The sequence below is a fragment of the Taeniopygia guttata genome, chromosome 1 (genome assembly GCF_048771995.1).
Source record: "Taeniopygia guttata chromosome 1, bTaeGut7.mat, whole genome shotgun sequence".
Lineage (NCBI taxonomy): Eukaryota > Metazoa > Chordata > Aves > Passeriformes > Estrildidae > Taeniopygia > Taeniopygia guttata.
The window spans coordinates 54,425,803-54,451,895 of NC_133024.1; the positions used below are offsets into that span (position 1 = coordinate 54,425,803).

General features: G+C 34.8%; 1 protein-coding gene across 3 annotated transcripts in view; it reads right to left on the reverse strand.

The window, feature by feature from the left end:
- TDRD3 (tudor domain containing 3) overlaps positions 1-26,093 on the reverse strand; it is a 91,925-nt gene that overhangs the window by 22,584 nt on the left and 43,248 nt on the right. For 2 of the 3 annotated variants that reach the window (XM_012569789.5, XM_030271611.4), the window contains exons 3-11: positions 24,095-24,160; positions 20,879-21,039; positions 18,641-18,782; positions 13,447-13,518; positions 12,825-12,974; positions 11,992-12,132; positions 10,906-11,062; positions 10,162-10,287; positions 1,400-2,238 (exon numbers count right to left, since the gene is read on the reverse strand). In XM_012569789.5, the coding sequence (XP_012425243.1) occupies positions 1,400-2,238; positions 10,162-10,287; positions 10,906-11,062; positions 11,992-12,132; positions 12,825-12,974; positions 13,447-13,518; positions 18,641-18,782; positions 20,879-21,039; positions 24,095-24,160 (1,854 nt within the window). The remainder of the gene's footprint in view (positions 1-1,399; positions 2,239-10,161; positions 10,288-10,905; positions 11,063-11,991; positions 12,133-12,824; positions 12,975-13,446; positions 13,519-18,640; positions 18,783-20,878; positions 21,040-24,094; positions 24,161-26,093) is intronic. The other variant, XM_030271628.4, reaches the window with a different exon arrangement.

The window sequence follows — 26,093 nt, forward strand, 5'->3', positions numbered from 1 at the left end:
ATAAAGCTGCCTCTTCATAAAGTCCATTTTCTAAACACAAAACAAAAATCACTGCCTCCTAACATGGTTAAGCTCAGTACTGTATTTTATCATCACATTGCAAAATTGCCTTAAAAGTGAGTAGCAGCATTTACTTAAATTACCAAGAAACCAATTACTGCGCAAAACACACCTTCTAATCTGCTGAATACGTAAGAGTCTGGGATTATGTAATATGCATTTATCTTGCAAGGTTTGTACTTTCCAAAATTTCAAGATCTCATTTCAGAGTAATGCAAGTATGCTTCTCAAAATTCAAAACAGCTCAGTAACATGCCATTATACGTCACACTAATCCATCCACTCAAGCTACATATTCCTATTTAAGAGAATCAGCTGACTGCCACTACCAAAAATCCTGCATGTGTTATCATTAGTTTTAGTCATACCAGCAAAAAAGAAAAAAATAAAGTTATGTTGCTGAGCTAATGCAGACCAAAAAAAAAAAACAAACAAAGAAAACACTTATAATAAATATAATAAAGTAAACTTAACAAAAAATTATTAAAAAGCAGGAAAATGTATGAATAAAATGTACTTAAAGAACAACCATATTTAAGGTAGTTCTCAGATTATCAGAAAGGGGCAAAACCCAAAGAAACTATCCAAGAAGACTGGCAGACAATTCCTGAACAAGTGATGACAAATCAAAGAAAACAGCCTAAAACTTTCTTAGCAAAGGAGAAGAAAGCAAAAAGGTCCTGCTGCAAGACAAATCTTATTAATGGAGAAAAGAGCTAAAAATAAAGTATTTAAACTTTTAAAAAATCAGTAATATAAATCTATCATGTAGCATAATTAATTTGTCCACAAATTCTTTAGCTGATAGCATACAGATGCTAATCAAAATAAGGCCTTTTGCTGCTTCTGTTCTGTAATGATTGAAAAAAAAACTGGCAGGTTTTTTACAGCTCCATTTCTGCAGACTTTTTTCTTTCTTTGTGCTACTAAAGGCTGCATGCTGACTTGCTCCAGAGAAAAGTATTACACATCTACCATTATAAATATTCTAGATAGCACAGCATCCTGGTTTTGTTCCTCAGCAAAGAATCTGGATATCTATATTCATTCCAATCTTCATCCCTTCAAATTTTTGGCACTTAAATGCTTCAGCAATGAGCTTAAGACATCCTAAATTCCACCTACATGGCAGAAACAAGGACTTGATTTAGGGACTTAGACAGTTTTGTGCAGTGACCATTAAGTGACATATGTCATAAATATAAAAAACAGAGCATGGAGCTAATCAAGAAACACACTACACACCTATGAACAAAGGCCATGTCTCTGTGGTAGTGTGCTAAATATCTCCCACACATATGTAAGAGAACATTAGAGGTACAATTTGGCAAAGGCATACCTTGTTGTCTTCCCAATAAAGAGCAAAACATTCATCCCCTGGTCTCCAACTTTTTCCATACTCCATGTGACTCGATGGTTCCAGTATTTTCTCTGGTTTGATGGGCCCAGTTCTCCTTTTGGGACCGGTGTTGTAATACAACATTTTATCATCAAAAGATGGGATCGCAGTCGGTCCTGATGATTTGATAGGTCCTACTCGTCTTCCTTTCTGATGATGCTCGGTATCTCCATTTGGTACAGCACTAAAATTATCAGTCCTACTGGGATTTTGGTAATCATTATTAACACCAAAATGTTGCTCACGTTTTACCATAAAGGCTTCAGTACTTATTGTTCGTGCCTTCCTATCACAAAAATTTTCAGAATTGTGTGTTTGGTTTTCCCTTTTCCCACGTTTCTGGTTATTGTTTTCTGTCACATCTTGAGCAGCAGAATTTTCCTTGAATTCTGAGAAAGACACTCCTTTTCCTACTCTGTTTTGCATATTGTTATCCCTTTTCTTGAAAGTACTATCACTCTGGTGAGTGGATATGGGATAACTCAAATCCTTTGACCTATCATTTCTAGGATAATGTCTGTCACTTTTATTTTTTTCATCTGTCCAGTGTTCTAAAGAGCTGTGCCTTTCAGGACCTCTGTTTCTTGGTAACCCACCACTTTCCAAAGCCTGCCTTGAATTCTGAAAATCCTTTTGAAAACGAGGGGGTTTCTCATTCCTTGGTTGTCTCATGTCATTGCGAGAAACATGTCTTGAATGATTCTCTTTGATGCCATTCTGTTCTGTATTCATAACTTTGTGCTGTACTTGATGTGTTGGCTGAAATTGCAATTTCGGTTCTACAAAGAAAAAAATTATTTCAATTAACAAATTTCACACAAATACATTTTAGAAATACTGTTTCAGACTCTGATAAAACAACAGTATTCTTCAGAAATGTATGCATCTTTGTGACATGGAAATGGAATGGTACACACAGAGAATTTATCAGACACATTTGAAGTGCAATTCCTAGTTACTGGAAAATATACACTGCTCTGGGCTGTACTTAGAACCAAACCACCTATGAGCAAGAGAAAAGTCAGGCATAAATTTCCAGGATATTACTTGTTCCTCCCTATGGACATCAACAACCCAATTGACTAAGAGCCATTTAAGACATAAAAAGAGAATTCCAAGATGGAAAAAGGAGGAGGGAGGAAAATGAGGAAAAGGAACACTTCTAATCTGAATTGAAACTTTCTGCAGAAATACCTTGTTAACAGTTACTCAGGATAAAAAAGAAAAGGCAAGAAACAGAAGTGATAAAATGAACAGAGCTGGCAAAATGTAGATAACGAGAACAGTAGCAAAGCCCAGGCCTCTGGAGATTCTGATCAGTGAGCCATAACAGGACCTGCTCAAGCATCACCTTTAAGAGCTTCAACCAGAACTCTTAACTGATGAGAATAAAGACAAGATTATCATGAATATCACTAAAGAAAGGAAACATGCTATGGCCTGCTGGAGAGGAATAAAGCTGTGGGTATCTATGAAACTTTTTATGGAATTATGAGCTTTTTAGACAAACATGGAATTTTTAATGGGTTGTTTAGATGAAGAGCAAAAGGAAGGGAGAAATGAAGATGAACCCAGGGGAAAATAAAGAAATGAGATTAGGAGAGCTGCAAGTAAGTAGGTTCCTGGTCAATACAGTCCTGCATGTGATCACTGTAACTTGTCTCATCTCCTTATTAAATTCTCTTTCTAAATTCTCTGTTGTGTATGTGAGGGGACATGTTTTTAAACTGGCAAATTTGAGGTAGGACAAGCTGGTAGCTGGGACAAGGAAGACCTGGCAGCTGAACACTGGAGAGAATGGGTCTTGAAGACCATCTGCCAGGGAGACCCCAGGTCTGGGCTCACACAGTGGCCAGATCTATATAAAGTACATTCATGTAACACTCCTACCAGCTCCAGGCCGTATCAGCCAACAAGCTGGACCAGAAGTGTCTCCTGGCCAGGACAGACTCACATGGGTGTGTGCGTATTGGTGACTGGATATGAGATCTGCTAGCAGACTTTAAACCTGATGGAAAAGGAAAACATAAACCCATTAAAGGGATTCATGTTTACATGAGCAATTTTGTGCCATGTGTCATTGCTGCTAAGGTGTCATTCTCTTGCTTGTGTCCATGAGCCTGGTGTGTGCATAGGCCTGGAGGGACTGTGAACTCAGGCTCTCACACATTCCCATGGAAAGGAATGTTACCACTAGAAACAATGAATGCTGATACCTGACAGCAAATGTATCAACTTTCATAATTATATGCAAGATGGCAAGTTATAATTAAATATAAATTTTACCTGGTTTATTTTTTTAAAAAAAACCTTTTAGGCATCACATTATTAGTAGTAGATCACAGATTTTTTATCAATTTAATTTACTAAATTGCCCAGTAAGAATCTAGCTCAATTTTTACATATATTTGAGATAGCATAACTTATAGAAGTCACATTTGCTCCACTAAAATGACCTAGTGTTCTTGTTTTTTAACATGACTAAGCATACATAAGTCTTAGCTTGGATATAATCTTGGTAAAAGTACATCTTACTCTATAATATGTTACTTTGAAACCCATTACATTTTTAATGCATTAATATGTAAATATATACTTCTCAGAAATATACAAGAGTTTCATAAATATGCATTTTCTTTTCAAAAATGCAAAGATTACTTTAAATCTTGTATAATTAAATTTGTTTTGTTATAATAACACCTTTAAAGTTAGAAGTACCTCTTTATTTCTTCTTTACAAATGAGACATGAAAATACTGTTTTTCTTTACTTTACATCTGTAACTTTTCACTAAATAGCTTCATTACACTTTTCCACTTCTGTATAATACCAATCTTACAGACTATCATTTAGAAAGATGTAACTTCCAAATTAATTAATTAACAGTCTTTTTTCACAACATTCTTAATTTATACCTCTTCTCTTCTGGTAGTAAAATGCTCAGGCTTACACTCTTCATATGCCCAACCTAAGCTCTTAGGTCTATTCCTAACACAAAATGACTGAACAGTTCAATGACCCCTGAATGTGTACTCTCTTGTATACCATTACAGAACAATGCGTATAAAACTCTAACCTAATTCACAATAAATCATCATATTTAATATTCTGTAATATTATATTAAATAAAGTCACTGTTCCAACAGAAGAAAAACAGGAATGGGTTCATGACTAGATTGGGCATGGTAATACTTTCCTAGGTGGCAGGATATTAGGTTTGACTTAGACTCAAAACATTTCCTCCTAAGGGCTGTCCTTTGCCCCTTTTCTAAATGAATAAACATTTCCTGAGCTGAGATAGGTAGTGACAGTACTTAGTACATACAAGGTAGAAGGACTCTATACAACAAAAATGCATGCAAAGCAGTTACAGTTTAGTTAAAGCCTCAAGGGAAAACCAAAACATAGACATATTTTTCTATAATTCAAAATAGTTTACTGAAATTTCTATTCAATTTCATAGCATGTAATAAGTAATTTTAACTATTGTCTACACAACATAATGTGATCATAACATAAAAGCAAAAAGGTGGTTTGAAAGTGTGTTGCATCCTTTTATTACAGATTTTTTTTTAAAATAGTACTGAAAAGTTAAAATAATACTACATGTTAGACAGCAGGTAAAGTGATTAGAGAATTTCAAAACAGTGAGCATGGTGGTTATTTTGTAGGTTTCTTTACTGTGACATACAAAAGCTGACATGAAACGCCTGAGTTTTTTTAGTCTAAGCTTAAGGTATGCAAAATCCAATAAACTTATGTTTTCTACAGAGGTGCAGTTCTTGTGCTAAAAGCTTCCCTGGGGACTGCATCATTCACAGCAGCCTTAAATGAGCAGGACACAGTAACTGGTTCATTGACATTCAAGCACAAGTCACTAGCAAATGACAACTGCCAAGTAACAGTAAATGTTACTTAGTCAACAGTAGTCAACAAAAAATGCCAGGAGATGAGAATAGTACTGGTTCTTCAGGTATTTGCGCTGTCTGGCCTGATCTCCAAAAACATGAAGGGATTCTAAAGTTTCTTTATGAGAAATAGGGATCAAAAAAAAGCATCAGGGGATCCCATTCACATTCCCACAGCTGCTTCTACTTCCTGCCCCAACTCCAACAAACCATTAGCAACTGTTCCCAGAAAAGTAATGCCTCCTACACAGCAATAACAAATATTAATTTGGCATTTAACAAAAAGATGTAGCAAGCTATTCTCAAACAGTGATAAAAATCTTCATTGTTATAGCCAGAGGTTTGGGAACATGGTCTGGAAAAATACATTTAAAAATTAATTATAAGGTTCTTGACATCTACTCTGAAGTTTTGAGATGACAAGTAGTGTTTGTCAGTCTGGAACCCTCACTCACGTTACTCTGGCTTTTGTATGTGATGACGCAAGAGGACCATACAGGACCAATCACAGTCCCCTGATTATAAGAAACCAGCAGGACCTGCTACACTTGGAAATCCCAGCCAGCACAATTTATAAAGCACTGCTCAATGCATAATGGAATTTAAAGAGTATGGTTTCCCGTGGTCCTTTCCTGTGGATTTTATCTTGTTTAATAGTGTGGCTAAATTCAACAACCATGGCTCTCCTACATTCGTGGCAATGCTTTGGGTTTCTCCTCTCAAACTGAATAATACTTTTATGTAACTGAATGGAAGTATATCTTTTGAGACAGCTACCTCCAGGGTATGTTCTATCTTGTACTGACCAAAAGATTAAAAAATTAGAAGATAAGTAGTGATACATTAGCACACACTTTGTGTTATGAAGTAAAATTCCCATTACCCAATAGCTTTGTCAAGTTAAATAAATATCAATACAATTCTTTCTAAAATGTAGCAACACTGAGGAATGGGGACCTGAGTACATGTTTCTGTTGAAACAAATCAAACCCAAGCTGAGAAGATTGATAATAAAGAAGTGAACAAAAAAAATCCAAAACATTCTGCATTGTATTCACTACAAACTTTAACTAAGTGGATTAAAGGACTCAAACAAAAACTGTTAATTTTTTATTATACTTTAAAACATATGAAATTTACTCTATTTGTCCCTTTTCTATTTAAAGACAAAATAAAAGTACAAGCCTTGTAACATACATCATCAATGCTAGCATACCAATACAACAAATAGAACTGATTTTCTTGATAGTCACAATTAGCTCTGACTACAGTTCAATTTTTAGAAGAAAGGCCGAATGAGAAATATGACTATTATTCAATTTGGATCTCTTGTCAATAGCATTCCATGCTTGTTGAAAACATGGCAGATTTCAAATGTTACAAATTTCTTTTAACTTCAAAAAGTTAAGACTCTTTTTTCCCCTCCAAGTATCCTCGTTCCCAGATATTCAAATAAAATGTGTGACCACAAAATGAAACAAATATTTTTCATTACATTGTATTGCATTACCGATTTATTTCAAACCTTCAATTTATTTGGGACTAGATAAAGAATAATGTTCATTATTCCTTAATACTACAGCCAGAGCTCTTGGTATCATCTCATTCTCTCTGATAATCCTTGTGTTTACTTATTTAAGCTGGCAAAGATAGATGAGTTGTTCCTTATAACAAAAGAAAACAATAAGGAGATTAACGGAAAAAATCTTTTGTGTTCAGTAGCAGAAATTAACCAAGTGAAAGCATAGGCTTGCAATTGAAAGCAGTTTTGTCTGCTATTTGTGTTATCTCTTGCAGTCAGGAGGTTTCTCTTGCCAAAATTAAAACTACTTAATTTCAACACAGAAATACTTTGTACGTGCCACCAACCATTCAAAGTAATAAATAAATAAATAAACACGCAGTTTAAAGTTAAGGATATGTTTGTTTTAATTCTTTGCATTTCATTTAAATAAACTATGCTTAAATTATTCTGTGTTTTACAATTAAAGCGCTAGCAGATCATGGAGTCATGTATTTAATACTTTTGATAGCTGTGAAACAGTATTTCCTTAATGGAAAAGAAGTGATAAAACATAAAAACATCACAAGATCACTTACGGGGCAAAACACTAACATGTTTTCTTGTAACTAATAAGTACTTTAAAAAAGCAAAGAGCAAACAAGAAAATTCTTAACTTTTAAAAGGAATATAAGTGCCTCCTAAAAAGTACAAAGGTATTTCAACTCATAAATGTTTTTCTACTTGGTCTAAATGCAAGTATTAGAAAGTACCAAATCAAAAAACAGTTCTGCAGTTCCTGTTCAGCAATAGAACCACCCAGGCAGAAGTGAATTTAGAAATTCTCCACACTACTTGAGTCTCAGGTGTAATTAGAAACAGTAGATAAGAAAAACAAGGAGGGATGCACAAAGAAAATCAAATCCTCTGTGTACTTGAAAAGAGAAACAATTCTTTTTTTTAGATGCTTTCTCTCCCCAGATCACATAAGATTTTGAGGAAAATTTGGTGTAGTATGTAGTACAAGAATAAAAAACATTTAGCTCAGTTCAGCAAAACCGCCTTTTCTTTTTTGGATTTTACATCGACTCCTAGTCATTTCGAAAGAGTTACACTCTGCCTGAAGAATGATAAATATGGCCATTCCAGGTAATTATCTGCTCCTGGTCATACACAAACATGTAACAGTAGGGGCGTGCTCATTTATTCAAAACCACTGTCCCTATACAAACCCCTTTCTTTCTGAATACCTAAAAACCATTACAAGATTTTAGAGACCATACAGGATAGCAAGATGCCAGAAATATTGCTGAACAATTTATCTTCTTTTATATGTAGTATAGCACAGTGTTTGGTGACTATAAATGGAGAAAAACCTGCCAGCCTGGGCACTCCTTAGTGTATTACTGTGCAGGAAAATCAATAAGAGACATTCTTGGCTTTGTAATATTACATATTTGAGTTGTTTCACTCAGTGTGTCCAATGTGTCTTTCAAGTCTGACCAATCCTTTTCTAATTCTAAGTGAAACTATGTTTCTCTACTGCTCACAAATCACACGATCAAATTAAATGTAGTTAGTTATATATATCCTGTTTCCTGCAGACATTTGGATGCAGACTTTGTGACTGAAGAGTTCACAGTGCTAAGTATGGTCACTGCAGATAGATCACTCAGCAAATACTTTTAAAACTCGTGTCATCTCACATTGAATGGTACTTCAGACAACTAATAATTAAGAATTTAATTGAAATTATTTTCAAAGGCAGAGGCAATAAAATGGTGGAAAATTAACTTTCAATATATGATTTTAACAATGTGTTTGAATTCATCAGATGGCAGAGTTTTTCTCAAACTTGGCAAGGGAAGAATCACTTTAGAAAGTAAAAAATATATATGCCTATGTATTTCTTGAAATATCCATTTAAAAGACTCTGCAAGCAAAACTAAAACCTGGCACAGAAACAGAGATGCAATCCTATGGCCTATACACACTTGGTAAGGAAAAGAAAAGCTAAGAACATGAAACTAAGCAATCACTTCAAAGCCTTACAAAGTACAACATCCTTTTTTTTTCAGGAAAAAAAGGCAGAAAGATTGAAAAGAATTGCACCAAATAATCAGAACACTTTTTGAACACTTCAAAAATGCTAACAAGTTTTTTCCAGGAAAGTGTGGTTCAGGAATAGTACAATGGATTACATATTGATCACTCAGATATAATGAGAAAAACCAACATAGTGATAAAAAACATAAAACCCTGTGTGTCGTGCTAGGAAATATGCCAGAACCTTTGGTAAGTGAAGAAGTATAAAAGCTGTAAAAAGTTTGAATAAAATTATGTTTTTCTTGTTATGACATTCATGGAATCTTTTTATTTTCATTTAAGAGGAAAAAAACTCCTAAAAGAGATGTGTATTTATCTTTAAAACACAATATTGAAGATTATAAATGGAAGTAAATGTAATAAATATATCCGGTTTTATACTCACATAACACTATGCTTTATTGTCTACATATGTGCACTAAATCCAGAGGATCATGTAAGTACCCCTAAGCAATCAGTAGTATCAATTAAAAAAGGCAATTCACTCATTTCACGAATTTTGATAAACTACTATGACCTACTTACTACAAAAACACTGACAATAAGAAAATTATATAACCCACAGAGATTATTTCTTTCCTTTTCCTTTAAATGTCTTTCAGTCAAACATAAAAACCTTCTGTAATATCTCAATATAAGCACAAAATGTACCCAAAGAAAAATCAATGTCTGCAGTGAAAGCCAAAAACACTACCACTGTTTTCATTTCTGCTCATCATAAAAAAATCCAGTGCAACTTTGGTAAGTAAAATTAGTTGCCAAGAAATATCTGAAATATCATTCCCTATGTCTGCTTTCTGAAAATGTGATTATATTCATTACCTGACCAGTTTACAAATATAATGCAGAATGTTGGCATATTTAAAAGTTATTTTCTTTGACTATTTTGATTTTTGATAAATACAGCAAAGACTTATGATATCATAAATAAAGATTCATGATTCAGGAAGAATCCAGTCAGATTAACAAATTGTGGTTTATGTCATTTTATTTCAAATTACTGACTTTTAGACATCTAACCACCACTGAGCAACTTGAGAGGAATAATTCTCCAAGCACTCATTTTTTTTTAATGACTGACTGTGGAGGAAGTTCTAGGAATCAACTTTTAGATGACAGAGATAGGAAAAATAAATCTACCTACACTATCCAACATTTGTTCCAGATACATTAAGTTCAGTAACTCACCCTCTACTGTTAGAGTGCCCATTTTGGATTCCAAGAAATCAAACAGTGTGCTTGGTGCAGATGGTCTGGCATTTCCTAGCTCTTCTTCATCTTCAGGTCTTATTCGGCCTCGGCCCTTCCCCTTACCTGTAAGCATTAAAGGCTTTTTGTGAATGGGAAATAAAAAATTAAAAAGCACACACATCCTTTCATTCAATTTAAAAAATGTTTGTATTTTCTGTCTTTAAAAAATTCTGTCACAGAAAGGCCATGATAGGACAAGGGGGAACTGGAGAGATTTAGGTTAAATGTGATTAAAAAATTAATTACTATGAGGTGATGAGCCACTGGAACAGGTTGTCCATAGAAGCAGCGAATGCTCTGCCCCTGGAAGTGCTCAAGGCCAGGTTGGATGGGGCCCTGAGCAACCTGGCCTAGTGGGTGGCCTCTCTGTCTGGGAGGTGGATGTGGAGGAGGTGGAACAAGATGATCTCTAATGTCCCTTCCAACCCATGTTCTTGTGTGATTCTAGGATACACATTTCCCATTTAAGGCTAATTAAATATCTGACTTCCAATTCAACAATTTTGACAAGAATATAATACACAGAAGCCTTTCTTAGGGATTTGCTTTCAAGTTCGTAATGCATTCTAACTTGCAGGAAAAAACATGCAAATATGCCCTTCTGTAACTACATTAGTAATCAACCATACACAATTTTTTTGGCTTGTAAACAGTTTTAAAGCATCTCTTTGCAAGCTTTACCTCTAGGTGGTGGTCCCTGAATGGGTTTCTGTTTACTGTTGTTCAGAAGAAAATTTAATGCCGCCTCTAGGCTGTTACTGTTATCCATAAGTGCCTGTCTTGCTGCTTCTTTGCTAAAACCCATCTCTGTTATGTGTTTTAGAGCCTTTTCGTCAACCTGAAATAAAAAGTACACACATAATTAATAAATACAACCAGATTTTACAATATTTTCTCTTTTATTTTTAATTGAAACAATAGTTCTTGTTTAATTTATTATAAATATTTTAGTTTTAGTTAAAATCTTCACATATAAGCTCAAAAGAACCAGGTAATCAAGGGATTTTTTTTAATCGTATGATTTTTAATTCATTCATTTCCAGTTCTATTACTACAGGCCTTCATGCACAAATTCTCCTAGTCTATATGAAAACTATAAGAATTATCTCAAAATATTATGAGTATCAAAACTAGCCAAGTGTTCCAGTTTGAACTGTTTCACAACTTTTGCAGACAATGCAAAACGCAGTTATTTCTTAAAATATGGGTAAAACATACTAGCTAGATGTTTTACAGAAGAAAGTGAAGAAATGCAAACAATTTACTTGTGCGGAAATGCAGGCTCCGTTATTCCAAACTGTATAGAGCATGATGACAAAAAGTCGAAACAGGAATCACAAAGCATTAAGTACAGAAATTAACATTGCACCTGCACCGAAATCATACTAGTTACCCACTTACTTCAACACCTGCCACCAAAAACATTCTTAACTGGAATCCCATGAATATAACACTCTGTCTACAGGTTCAAAAATAGCCATATCAAGATGCTACAAAAAACCCATAAAAACCCAAGCCTAATGGAATCTAACCTCAGAGATACATCTTTAAATCTTACTGAATAAATGTTTAGCCCAGAATCACAGTGAAACTAGTAACTATCTCAGTAAGGTACAAAAGCACCATAAGTATTCTAAGCAGACCCCAAAATTAATTGAAAGTAAAGTCATCATTCATCAAGGTATTTTGATTTTGTTCTTGTTCTGTTTGGGGTTTTGTTTTTAATATTACACACATTTAAGGCTCCATTAAAGTCTTCCATCTTACCAGTTCTCGGTAGACACCTTCATTCTTCCCCTCTGGTTTTGCTATCTTCTCTTTCTGGAACAGTTCCCTGTTTCGATTCCCTCCAGTGCTCACACTAAGATTGCTTCTGCTACTACCACCACCTCCTCCAAATGTCTTGGTCTTTAGATAAGCACAAAATAACATTTCAGCAAACAGAAATAATGAAAATATTTAGCTAGTAGAAATAGTAGAAACTTTTGTTGCAGTGGGTTTTTTGGGTTTTTTTGATTATATTCTGAGTCACCAATAATATACTAATTTACACACACAGAGAAAAAGATTAATTTATTAATTAGGAATTTTTTTCCCCTGTGCCCAAATGAGGCTGTAAAAAGGGTATATAATTCTACCTGTTACAACTAAGCACTTTGAGAAATAAACTAAAAAGAAGACCAAAGGAACACATAAAAACCTGACACATTATGACTAAATTTCCTAGCTATTTTTTCAGACTGAGTTCAGCGAATCATAGTGGTTTTGAGACTTAAAAAGAACAGATGAAAACTGATAACCTGTATTTGTTACAGGTTATCATTATTCAATCTTATTAGCAAAACTGTAAACCCCTCATTTTTTAGTGGTAGCAAAATCATATCTACAACAAGACATTACGATACATTTATTAGCTTTATTAAAATAAGAAAATAGCCATCAATTCAAAAGGACTGTAAGCCTGATCCATCTTTTTAAAGATACAGGAGTAGAAATATACACAGGCAAATATCATAAAGCATTTGTCCTTTAAGAGATAAATACTTGACAAGGAAAGATAAATCACAGTAAGTAAAATGCTGCAACACAGGCATTCTAACCTCTTTGCTCTTTGCTACTTCTGCAATAGCAGCTGTTCTCTGTTTTTCAAATTCATCATTGTCCGCAACAGGTTTTACAGCATTTGTCATTTGCAGAGTCTTTCTGCGATCAAGATCTCTGCTATCCACTTGCACGTAAGATGCACATTTCTGAAAATGTAAAAGAAATGCTTAATTACTCTTCTGCCTGCTCTCATTTGAAAAAAGACCCACCCAAGTTTTATTCCATTAGAATAGCAGACCCTCAGATAAAGAATATGACCATGTAGCTAGACATCGTGACGTAATCACAATGATTCTTGGAAATCTGCTGATCCTTGCCAAATTCTTTGGCATTTAAGAAGGGACTGCATAAGTGCCTACACAATCTGACCAGCAAAATCAAAGTCTCCAAACACTAAATAAAGTTAAGTTTGAAACTGAGAGGAAAAATGTTACTGGAAACTGGCACAACAAAGAAAGGGGATTAACACAGTTTTGAGGGTTTTTTAACAGGCACATTTTTTATATCCAAGTTATCAAGATCTTAGGTGTTCTGACAGCCTTAACCTAACTGGAACAAGGTACATAGATATCATAACACGAGTACTTTTATGAAGTGACAAAGAAAAGTACACTATACCTGCCCAAAAGGTACAAAAGGAGGAGGACCACCTTCTGTTCCAATGTTACTCCTATTGTGTTTTGCCAAACTCTGTAAAAGAAAACTGATAATTAATAAATTACAAACAGAAACCAGATTATATGATAAATGTCTCTATTTCAGAAAGAACATGGAAGTTGCAAGATGGTTATTTCCAGCAAAAAAATTTCATATTTTTAAATCTTGGGTCACCTAAGTTAAAAAGAGGGCTGGAGGAGAGGCAGAGGAACAAAGAAAATGATGGAATTTTGCGTAATTACAAAGGCACATAGAGCACATGTAGAAAATGCAGTTATATACCAAAATCTACACTAATAGAACAAAGCAGAACACAAATAGGCAGCAGATGTTTTTTCATACAATGTCCAATGAACTTGCTGCCAGTAGAGATTGTAAAGGCACACAGCACCTTTAAAAAGGGATTGGACCAATTCAGCCTAGAGAAGGGAAGGTTCAGGGGGACCTTATCAATATGCATGATGGAGGCAGGCTCTTTTCAGTGGTGCCCAGTAAGGTGACAGAGACAGTGGGCAGAAACTGAAACATAGGAGATTCCTTCCATCACAAAACACTTTTTTTGACTGTGAGGGTGACTGAGACAGGGAGGCTGGGGAGTCCCCATCCTTAGAGATACTCAAAAGCTGACAGGACAATTAGCTGGACAATTGGCTGTAGGTGGCCTTGATTGAGCCAGATGACCTCCATCCTCAACCAGTCTGTGAAATTAATGATCCCATGCATAAACAAACACAGACAGGATTTATCAGAATTGTATCCCCTGATACAGTACAGCAAGTCTGTATACCAAGGCTATATAAGTGCTCAGACTGTGATCTCTCCCTGCAAACAATTGCCTTTTTGCCACGGCTGGAAACAGAACGCTACTAAGAAAAGAAAAAGAACAGGTCCTTAATGCTGTTAAAATGCACCAAAATTGCATTTCCTATAATGTATCTCTTTTATCAGCTTAATTTCTTACTGTCCTTTTCACCCAATGTACATTCATGTATAACTACATACATTCTCTGTTGTCAGAGACAGTCTTAATTACTTAAGGCTATATATGTATGACATTTACCTATATATTTATTACCCTGATGTAGAACTGATTTAAACCCATCATGTGAGAAATGGAGTATAATCACGAATAAGCTTTAAGCCACTATGTTACCAGAGAATTTCTTAAACTAAGGTAATAGATTAATTTAGCTAATACATACCCAAATTAAAACTTTTGGTCCACTCCTTTCAAGTTAACTACTTTTATTCAGGAGCCAAAGACTGTTTCCTAAATCATTTATAGTCATTAATTCCTTTCAAGGTTGAAGAAAAAGAATAATCCTTTTTCTCATACCTTAGAGCAAAAAACACTGATAAAGTATTCAATAAATTATTCAAAAAAACGACTTAGACGTGCAGAAACCATAAATTTTTTGTGCTTTAGTTTCAAACAGTTCACTTAAAATGCTGCCTTAGAAATACGAGCTAACCAAGCACTGATCACTGCAGCGTGCTCACACCTCCCAGTACCTATTAACTGAAGCAGCACAGTACAACAATGATTTCATGGCCAAGTCGCTTCACTTCCCCAGAGCAGGCACTCCAGGCACAATAAACCCTGCCCTTATTCTGGCATTTCTATTTGTTTCCTTGTTTGCTTGTACCTAGAGAAATGCAGGCAATTTTGGAATGAACTCCCATACTGAATCAAATTATAATTAAAATAAATAATTATAGGCTAGATAAGAACTCAAATATCAGATTAATTCCTCATGTCCTATAATCAAGAAGAGCAAGCTGAATTTACACTTTTTTCTTTCCCAAATCAGAATCAAGAAATCACATAGAAGAAAAAGACTGTTCCTATCTACTGCCCAAATGTACAATTGGGCAAATGGCAAAAAAGCCCTTATAAACTGACTGTCTACTTACCAACATTTACCTACATGAATTTTGAATCATAGCAATTTATTGCATAAAACTGTTATCCATAATGAAATAATTCTAATGATCTGATACCTTCTCAAGGAGAACTCTGCTGTGAAGTGAGAGCAGCTGTTTTAGAAACCAAGTTTCACACGGCACTGAATAAAAAGCAAACTGGCAACACACACAATCTTTTTTAACTTACAACTAAATTTCCTCATAACCCAGCAGTAACTATTACTTACAATAAACTTTGTTATTAACACATTTAGTGTGGTTCTTTTAGCTTTTTTGCTCTATTTGGATCATGACACTAAAAAAGTATTTCCTAGAGAATCTCGTAAGAAACTAAGGTTTACAGTATGTGATTGCTAGATATTATGTACTGTTGTACCTTTGCCTGCCTTTATACATGTATTTTGAAGTATACCTAAAACTACTCCCTTTTCCCATGAGGTAATCTCAATATTTAGTCTCACCTTCACCAAAACAGAAAAATCTTGAAGTACACTAAAGAGCTTTACTTTTAGATGATCTGTAATTCTAAGTGTTAAAATTTTAAGAGCCTACCAAACAGTCTCACCAATCATCTCAGCAGTTTTGCTTCAGACTTCACTTAGATATTGTCTGGTGTTTTGTTTAATAGCAATACAAAATACTCTTCCTTCATAAGAAGGGTACCAGCAATATCTTACAGATACTCATCCTTCATGTTTGGAACACCAGTCACCATCAGAACATGAGGAACACCACAAAGTAATAATTATTTGGAACTGTATTTTTTTTTAAAGATGTCTATCACACTTCACCTTATACTTCCAAATAGTCTAGAAAAGAAAATCTCACAGTAACAGTCTCATTTACACTCCTTCCTCATTTGTTTAATGTCACTTAAATAGGGACACTTAAAAAGACCTTAAATTTCCAGGCAAGAATTTACCTTATGATAAAATTGAATACTACAAGGAAGAGCACATTTATTCTTTGTGCAGTGTGATAATACTGTATTCATATGCTATATTGTATTATGAGTCTTTTATTACTAAAACTTGATTCCTCCTGAAAGCAATTTCAAACACTGTTCTGAATGGAACAAAACAGTAATACAATTGAACAAGTAGAAGCTGACAAGTAGGTGCAAGGGCAATATCTTAAGACAGAATAGACAACTTTTATTCTAAAGTTTCATGTTATTTGGCTTAATAACACTAATTTATACTAAGTATAGAACCCCCTTATTTCATCATCTACAGAAGAAGCCAAATTAATGCATCTTAGACTTCCTAATGGAGAGAAAATATAAAACTGCCATCAAAAATAAAAAATAGCATCAAAACAAGTAATTTGAAATAGTTACACAAATAAAAGTTTTATGTCTTTTTATGCAAACACAATTCAGCATTTTATTTAAGCTTCATGACAAGATTACTCAAGGAGTGGCAATGTCCTTATCACCTCTCAGATATTTTAGCAATTATGCTTATTTGTCAGCTATACTCTTCTATAACCCCTTCTGGACAGGATAGAAGCATCGAGTTCATAGGGAAACTGCTATCATGCAGCATTTAGCTTCTACAGATTTGTTTGAGCTCTGTCTAGCTGTCAGTCTGAATATAGAACTGGAACTACAATTTCCAGTGGTCATGGTTCACCTGTCCAAACTGATTCCTTGTCACCCACAGCTTTTCTGACACGGCCACATTCATGTGCTGTGAGCTGGTCAACAAGAAAAAGAAAGTACTCCGGCAAACTCCAAACATTTGAGAACCAGAGCACAGAGGGGATAGCAGCAGGCAATAGTTAACTTTCTATATCTAACCAGAACAAATCATGACAGCTGCCATTCTGTTACACATAGTGCATACAGCCAAGAATCCGGGCTAACAAGTGCTAAAAGTTGTAGTCAGAAACATGCCTTTGGTTATTAAATGCTTTGCTTTTCTATTTATGTAAATAGAGTCTGTTCCAGGTTATTTCTCGATACTGATTTGAAAAACCAAGTATTAAGTATAAAGCAAAATTTATCTGTTGAAGTCCAGATAGAAGAAATAGGAAAATAGATTATCCAAAATATCACCAAGAAAGCACACCAGTTTTATTCTTGTTTTGTGAATTGCACGGCATTCTTAAGAAAGTATTAGCTCTTTAGAAAGTGTTCTCTTCTGCCCCATCTACCTTCTTTAACTGAAAAGAGAACTCACAAGACTAAATACTAAGTAAGAATAAAAATCATAAAATGTTTTTATTTTGAAAGCTTCATTTAAAACCAGGAATGTTTTTTTTGTTTTAAAAAAACCCCTTATTTTCAGCTATAAAGGCTGAAAGATGACAAACAGAATCTACTAGAATGCGTAAGTCTAAAATTCAAATTAATTTTGGCCCAGTTTGCCAGAATCTATTAAGTTTAACCAAACACCAAAGAAGGCTAGCTCTAACAAAAATTACTGAACCCAACTTAGCAGGAACAACAATAAAATGAGTACTTCATACAGAACTAACCATCATGTTCATAAGCAGCTACTCTGTTTCAGAGATGTGGATGCAAAAATACAGATGTGCACGGTTGTAGTAGCCATAGTTAATCTGGCAAATATTTTGGACTAATGGTAGTAGGGTCACAACTCCTGCCCTAGGAACTTCCACCTGTTTGTGAGAAAATGTATGAAAACATATTCCTGCAGTCACTTTTGTTCTACTGGGAAGAAACCAAAGTAAAGGTGTTCACACATATTTATACCTTGTTGGAAGAATTTTAAATCTCCAATTTGACTTTGTAACAACAATTTACCTAAAGTACTGATGAAATTTGCAGTACAGGGCTCATACCAAAGGTTACCAACTTCACTGCTTTCTGTATACTTATTCTACTACTTTTGCCTCAAAAAGACACAGTCTGCAGACAGTAACTGTAAAAGGCAGAACTCCAAAGTATTTTGGTTCAAATACACTGTTTACAAAAGCAACCACCCATGACTATTTATCAACATAAATTTAATATATTTCATTAATGTTTTCAATCCCTGCAGAAAGGAATCAGTACCCATGCAAAGATCACTTGTAATTTTTTAATTTGCAACATTATACATGAGACCTACTTGCATACATTTGGCTGCAGCCGTACAACTATTTGGACAGTACAGTTCTAAAAGCTTATTATATGAAAGTTCACAGTCAACAGAATAAGCTTGACATTTTTGAATGTAATATGCAACTTGTAAGACAAGCATTTCCAGTGGTGTTACCTCACCCTTTGTAATTCCCACTTTTCTATAAGATGCTCCACTTCACCTCCAAGAACTGCTGTATTACTGTCATCCAACAGCAAGAATCCATTTCTCACTTCAACAACTCCTGAAAGCTTAATTTTTGTTCCAGGTGGAGTGTTCAGGCTAGAGGCAGAAACAAAGTCAAAAAATTCAAATAGATTTATTAATATTCTGTCCCAAAGAAACATAAAAAGAAAACTACTCTTATTATAAAACCAACATTTTTATATGCCATAATAAAAAATTAACATCAAAAAACACAGTACTTTTCAATAGCTTTATTGAAATACTTCCTACACGTTATACAAAAATGCCATACTGCAAATTAGATTCCAACAGAGATGAATACTGGCAAATTGTCTGTTTGGTTAATATCCAATTTCATAATACCAAACTAAGCTAATGATTTGTTTAGATTATCAGATTATATTCTTAGACAACTGATTTGAAGCAGGTTCCTCATATTTACAGTTATGAGTAGATTTCCAAGTAGTTAATCATCTAATTTTCTTTTTTTTTTTTTCACATTTAACTTAGTTAACACATAGAGTGGTTAGAAAGGAACCGTTCTACACATTGCTAAGAGCTAGGAATGTACTAGAAAAAATATAAAAACCATGCATCTCATAGTGCTTCATCTCTTACTATTCTATAATTTAAAAACATATTAATACTTTCTGTCATCAGCTCCCACATGGAGACAACCTTATCTTCCTCTCACATGAATCTACCCTAGGAAAAGCAAACACAGAAGCATAAAAGAATCGTGTATTTCCAACATGCTATTGAAAGATATGACAAGCAGTGCAATCTGGAAACTTCTTCTTGTGAGAACAGGACACAGCCAGTTAAAACCTTTCAACTGAGAGACAATAATCTCTTTAAAATATGCTAGAGCTACTGTTGCAATCACAGGCCCATACCACACAGTGAGGAAAATTCATAGTGGAGTCAGCCAATTACAGTACCAGTGGCATTTAACCTTAGCAATGTTTGGATGGATTTTTTGATTCTTCTGATAAAGGCAAAAAAATGAGAGCAAAAAATAGACAAGAAAGAAATACAGAAAAAAAAATTAAATTAGGCAAGGGGAAAGGGGTAAATGGAAACTATAGTAATGAAAAACCTATAATATAAAAAAAAATTGTGATTTTTATTTTAAGTAACACTATATACTGAAATAGCATATTATTGCTATTCATTGCTTAATAGTCCAACATCAGACCTGAAAAAATTACATATAATGCAAATTAAGTCTTTAAATGTTACACAAAAAGATGTGCTCACAACATTATTAGAGTGATGAGTTCTCAAATATTTTTGAGATTTTATCAAAAAGCTTTCAAATTATGTCTTGTACTGGGTATTCATTCATAAACATTTTGCGATATAGAATCTACTTACACAGAAGTCTGTTTGCCTTCCTTTATTGCTCTTTGTATTCACATTGGAATATGATATTCCAAGTTATGCTGGCTCAAGCTAAAATTAAAATAACATTAAATGTTCTAACAGCATCACTCTAAACTGCAAGGTGGCTCCTGCTCAGAAGGAACAGTTTAACAGCAAAAGATGACATTCAAATATTAAGTATACATCTATATCTAACTGTTGCAGCTAGCAGAGAAAGACAGAAGAAGGGTTATTTTAAATCAAAGTTATCTGAACTAGAAGAGTGCAGACCACACCATGACTCTGCAGACTAAACACCAGAGATTGTTTTTAGCATCTCCATAACCAAGCACACCAAACATCCCCATGTTAGCAGTAATCAGTTCTTTTGACCTTCATTTTTAACTGAAGAAATATCCAAATTAAAGACCTGTCCCTGGTTAAGCAGCATTAGTTGCACTGGTTTAGAAGTGCCAAGCCTGTGGCATTCCTGCTACAAAGGTAAGACAAAAGATCTGTTACTAATAAAAATTGGGAATTTGGCCCAAGTTTACAAACACTCCCAAAATGCTGTGTTGTGAAACTACAACTCAGTAGATGGCTGCAAAAATCTACTTTCTTCCATTATGTAGTTCAGCATAAACAGAAATGTAAATTACATTCATATGTATCTTTGCATGTTGAATTTAAATTTCTCCTTTATATGCAAATCCAGAAAGGAAGCCTCTTTTGTCGAGCAATTTTTTTCATAAATTACTAAGGACACTTCCATTATTTCAAGGACATTTAAATATCAAAGGAAAACATGGAAAAAGAAAGCTGTTCACCTTATTTTTGACATGCTACTGTATTCTATGGCTGTGCAGCTTGTGTGTCCATCAGTCATCTGTAAACGCAGCATTCTGGGAGCAGCCTGAGATTCTTCATTATCCTTTGGTGCAGCAACATTGCGAATTTTCTGTATTTGCAGGACACATGGCCCTTCCAGCTAGGTAAGTCAAACAGAAAAGACACAATTGTTATCACTGTTAAGCAAACACACTGCAGTATCTAGACATACCAACAGATGCCCCCAGGCAAAGAAAAGTGTCATTTGATCAGGCAGTCATGTTGAATTTCTATCACTCATGTACTCTGTGTTCTAAAACATAATAAAAATGGGCTTTTCAGAGAAACAGTTGTGATGCTTTACACATCTCTGAGATATCGATTATAAAATAAAAGTGAATGAAAACAGTTGAGGAGGCAAACAAACAAAAACACAGATACTGTTACTTCGAACATAGCATGGAGTTCAGATAAGACTTCACTGCAGGGTGTCACTGACAAAGTCTTCTAAAGAACAAAAAAACCTTAGAAGACTCTCTGTTTGGATCAAGAGGAAATTTCAAGTACCACTAGTCTGTAAATACCAACTAGAAACACAGCTTCTTTAAACAATAGTCCAATCAAAACATAACAAACTGAAGGGACATCACTCATCTATTGATTATGTAAAAATAGATACCCTACTAGACACACTAAAATCTATGTTACAAAAAATAAAAATTATAACTAAAACAAAAAGAAAAAACAAATCAAAAACCAAACAAACTCAAAAAAAACAGCCAAAAACAGAATAGGTAGCCAGAGGAACACAAAATGAGAGCAGATAACCAGAAGGTAAGTATATATCAAAAGAAGATAAATTAATAAATAAGAGAACAGGGTCACAGTAGCTTTACTATGATAGCAGTAGAAGATCTGATGTAACAATCACTCTCACTGAAAGAGGCTTTTTTAAATGCAGATCAGTTTTAACTGGAACAACAAATCTGATTTTCATTTTGAAAAAAAAAATTGAAGAAGGCTGCAGAAAAAAATACACAATCAAAAAAAACACAATAAAACAGCAATTGGGAAGCATATGAGTAACCTCTAACAGGAATTAAATTGCTGGCACCTTATGTTTTCAACTGCTTACCATCAATTTGACAGAACTCAGAAAGGAACTCTGAGATCACAACTTTAATCCTTTCTGAATTCTTCTTCCGCAGTTAATGTTTCCATTGTAATGACACAAGCTCTCAAAAGAAAACCAATAACACCTTAAATGTAACAGCTATTAAATTATATGTTGTAACTTTATGGTCTTCTTTGTACTTCAATTCCTTCAAAAATACATAACGGATCTCTATGGTATATAGTTACCTAGACAGAAATGGGAGGATTCAGTTTTCCCAAATCCTATGCAAATGTGGCCATCTTGTGGTTAATGCTGGTAATACTGATTTTTTCTAAACCCATACTAAACACAGATATCAAATCAATGAGTGAAATAGCCCCATGTATTAATAACTGAAGTTATTAATAAGATAACCATCTATAATGGTCAAACACCCATATTTCATACTAGGACTCTCCCAGCTTTTATGCAACTACATGCTTATTATAGCAGGCAAATAGTTACATAAAAAGTTATTTTTTAAGATGGAAATACATCATAGGTTCTCAAGATATAGGTAAACAATACCGATATTAGTCTTGGCTGAGAGGAAGAATAGCAGCACATAATTTCTATTTTTCACTGAAACATTTCTGAACAACAAATTACTACTTTCTATGGAGAGATTATACTAAGAAGTTGTTCCTCTCCCTTAAAGTAAAATTATTTTTTGTAAACACATAGCTCTATAACATAATGTATTTGCAGACATTGAAAACTAAACAGCAGCACTGACTAAGGAGTCAAATTCGCCTTATTTTACTCAAAAGAAGGAAATTACTGTTAAAAAAGCAAGGATTAAGAAAGCATACTATCTAATAGCTTGAGCTAAAAATCATAAATAGGAGTCCTTCTCAAGCAGATTTTTTTCTGTGTAGTTCTTCCCAAAACCTGAAGGATTATTGCCCTCCAGGAAATGGTTTGCAAGTGTCTGGTTTGGGGCTTTTTTAGAATAATTTTCTAAAGATCTATGAATATAGATAAAAATCAATAAAACTCTTCCCATAAAATTAGTTTGCTAAGTAATATGCTGCATTCACTGACTGCTGCCTAACTAATATCTATGATCCTGCAATGGACTCTCTCTCAAGTGTGCTTTGCACAAATGGCAGTGATGTTTCTGCTTTCTTCTTGTAGAAGTCTGTGCTTGCAGCAGTGACTACTCCATTTAGACAACAAAAGAAACAAATGCAAACAGCTCTTAGCAGCCTCCCTCATCAATCAAGCTAGCTTTCTTAAAACAAACCCACCTTAACTTACCACTATCTGAATTTCAACAGTAAAGAAATATGTTTCCCCAGAACTTTCACATCACTGATAGACTGTCAATATTTGAAGTAAGGGGTAGAGAATTGAAGTAAGAATCACTGCTATGTTTAAGATAAAATTGAGAATATTTAAAATAAAATTCCTTCATTTACCCACTCTCTGAATCACATGTAAGGAACGAAATAGGAAGGGTATACAGAAGAGGACAAACTTCATTTTTACCTAACCACACAACACACATTAAAATCTAGCACACCCAAGTTTCAAGTATAATACTCTTCTCTAGCACATAAAGTGTAACACCATCTAACATGTTCTGTCCACATGACCTGTAAAATACACGGCCATAGGAAAGTTACATAAAGTGCATGGCTATAGCCACAGATGTCAGTAGGCAAGTAACCCAGCATTAGTATGTATCACTGTGTATCAGAATCAAACCGCTACTTTGATTTATTTCTGACCGACTTTGTTGCCCTCTCAGGTTAATGAGCAGAAAAAATGAAATTCTGATACAATGTCAAAACCAAACAAGTTAAATGACATTCCAGCTACAAATGAAGTTGCCAGGATTGTTCAGATTTTTATTTAATCATTTCAAAATTGTGAAACAAAACTCAAAAAGTCCTCTTTTATGGAACTTATGTTCATGTATTTACAATATAACATAGTCAAACATTGGGGGTTTCTGTATGTAAAGTAATGACAAAACCAGACTAATGTGCCATAGAAGGCTGTCATTACACAGAAATCACAGAATACAGAAAAGTGAAGTAAAAATATTGTCTACCTTTTCCACTTTTCCACCATTGATGTCACTGGGGAGGAATTTCTTGCCAATCGTTCTTAAATCTGTCTGAAATTATTACAGAAGACAAGAAATATTAACTTAAAATATGCACTTAAAAAAAAAAAAAAAAAAAAAAAAAACATAAAAGAGGAAAAAGAATAGCATTTTTTTCCATAATGACAACTACTTATTACAAAAATCCACTCCTTTGTGTGATAAAAATTTCAACAAGTCAAGAGTTCACAAAAGAAATTCTTTTGCATTTTAAATTATTTTCTTGTATTAAATACATTTTCAATGTTGATTAAAATGCTTTTAAATAAACAAAACCAAATGGCTATGCAATGTTTAATGGTTAAACATAACTGTGAGGTTCCATAGAGGTAAAACATCTTTCTCTGCTCTCCATCTGGCACTTAGAGAAAAATAGTTTTAGTTTCTGTCTTCTTACATGTACAAATCCTTACTTATTATGATCATAAACAACTCTTTCAAAAGAAAATGTGCTAAATGTAATTACTAAAAAAACTTCAACAATATTTTGCCATTAATATAAGTCAATGGACAACTGTTCTGGCACTCTGATCTAGAACTGAGCAGGCCTGTATTTTAGTATCTGAAATATTGATTTATTCTGGTTTTAAGTGAGGAATACTGGTACATTACAAATTAAAAAACAATCATAAGAATATACTTTTAGTATATTTACTGAGTATATAGAGGGAATAAATGCCCAATCCTCTCTCTGTTACACAAGATAGCCAGGTAATGATAAGGAAGCACATTTGGTTTTTCAATCTGAGCACATCTGGGGAAACTCATCTGTCAGTTGTGGTCTCTGAATAGCACACCGGGTACTATAAATGGTTCCTGTGTGTTCCATATCCATACCATAGAATCATTCGAGAATTGTTTGGGTTGAAAGGGATCTTGAATAATGTGTAAATCTAACTCCCCTCCTATGGGCAGGGTACACCTTCCACTAAGACAATATTTGCTCAGAGCCCATCCAACACATCCTTAAACAATTCCAGGATTGGGGCAGCCATGACTTCTCTATATTCATGAGCAATCTATCCTAGTGCCTCACCACCCATGCAGTAAAGAACTTCCTCCTAATATCCAGCCTAAACCTACTCTCAGATTGAAGCCTTTCCCCCTTGCCCTTTCACTACATGTCCTTGTAAAAAGTCTCTCTTTCCATCTCTCTCATAAGCTTCTTTCAGGCCCTGGAAGGCCACAATTAAGTCACCCCTAAACCTTTTCTTTTCCAGGCTGAACCATCCCAAGCCTTTCCTCACAGGAGAGCTGGTCCATTTCTCTGATCATCTTGGTGTTCCTCTTCTGGACTTGCTATAACAGGTCCGTGTCCTTCCTGCACTGGGACCCCCAGAGCTTTGTGCAGCACTGCAGGTGGGGTCTCACCAGAGGAGAGGGATAGAATTCCCTCCCTCTCCTTGCTGTCCACACTGCTTTGGATGCAGCCCAGGACACATTTTGCTTTCTGTTCTGGGTTGTGAGGGCTTATGGCTGGATCATGTCCAGCCTCTCATCCAGCAGCACCCCCAAGTCCTTCTCAGCAGAGCTACTCTCCATCTGTTCATCCCTCAGCCTGTGTTGATACTGGTGCTTGCCCTGACCCAGGTGCAGCACCTGGCACTTGGTCCCGTTAAACCCACTTCTCAATCTTAACCAGGTCCCTCTGAATGGCATCCTGTCCTTCACGTGTGTCAACTGTGCCACTCAGCTTGATGTCATCTGCAAATTTGCTAAGGGTGCCAAGGGTGTACTTGGACCCTTCATCTGTGTCATTAATGAAGATATTTAGTGACACTGGTCCCAATACAGATGCCTGAGGGACACCACTTATCCCTGATGTCCACTGAGACTCTGAGCCATTAACCACCACCCTCTGGATGGGACTGTCCAACTACTTTCTTATGCCTCTAGCAGTCCATTCATTAAATCCATCTTTCTTCAGTTTAGAGAGAAGGATATT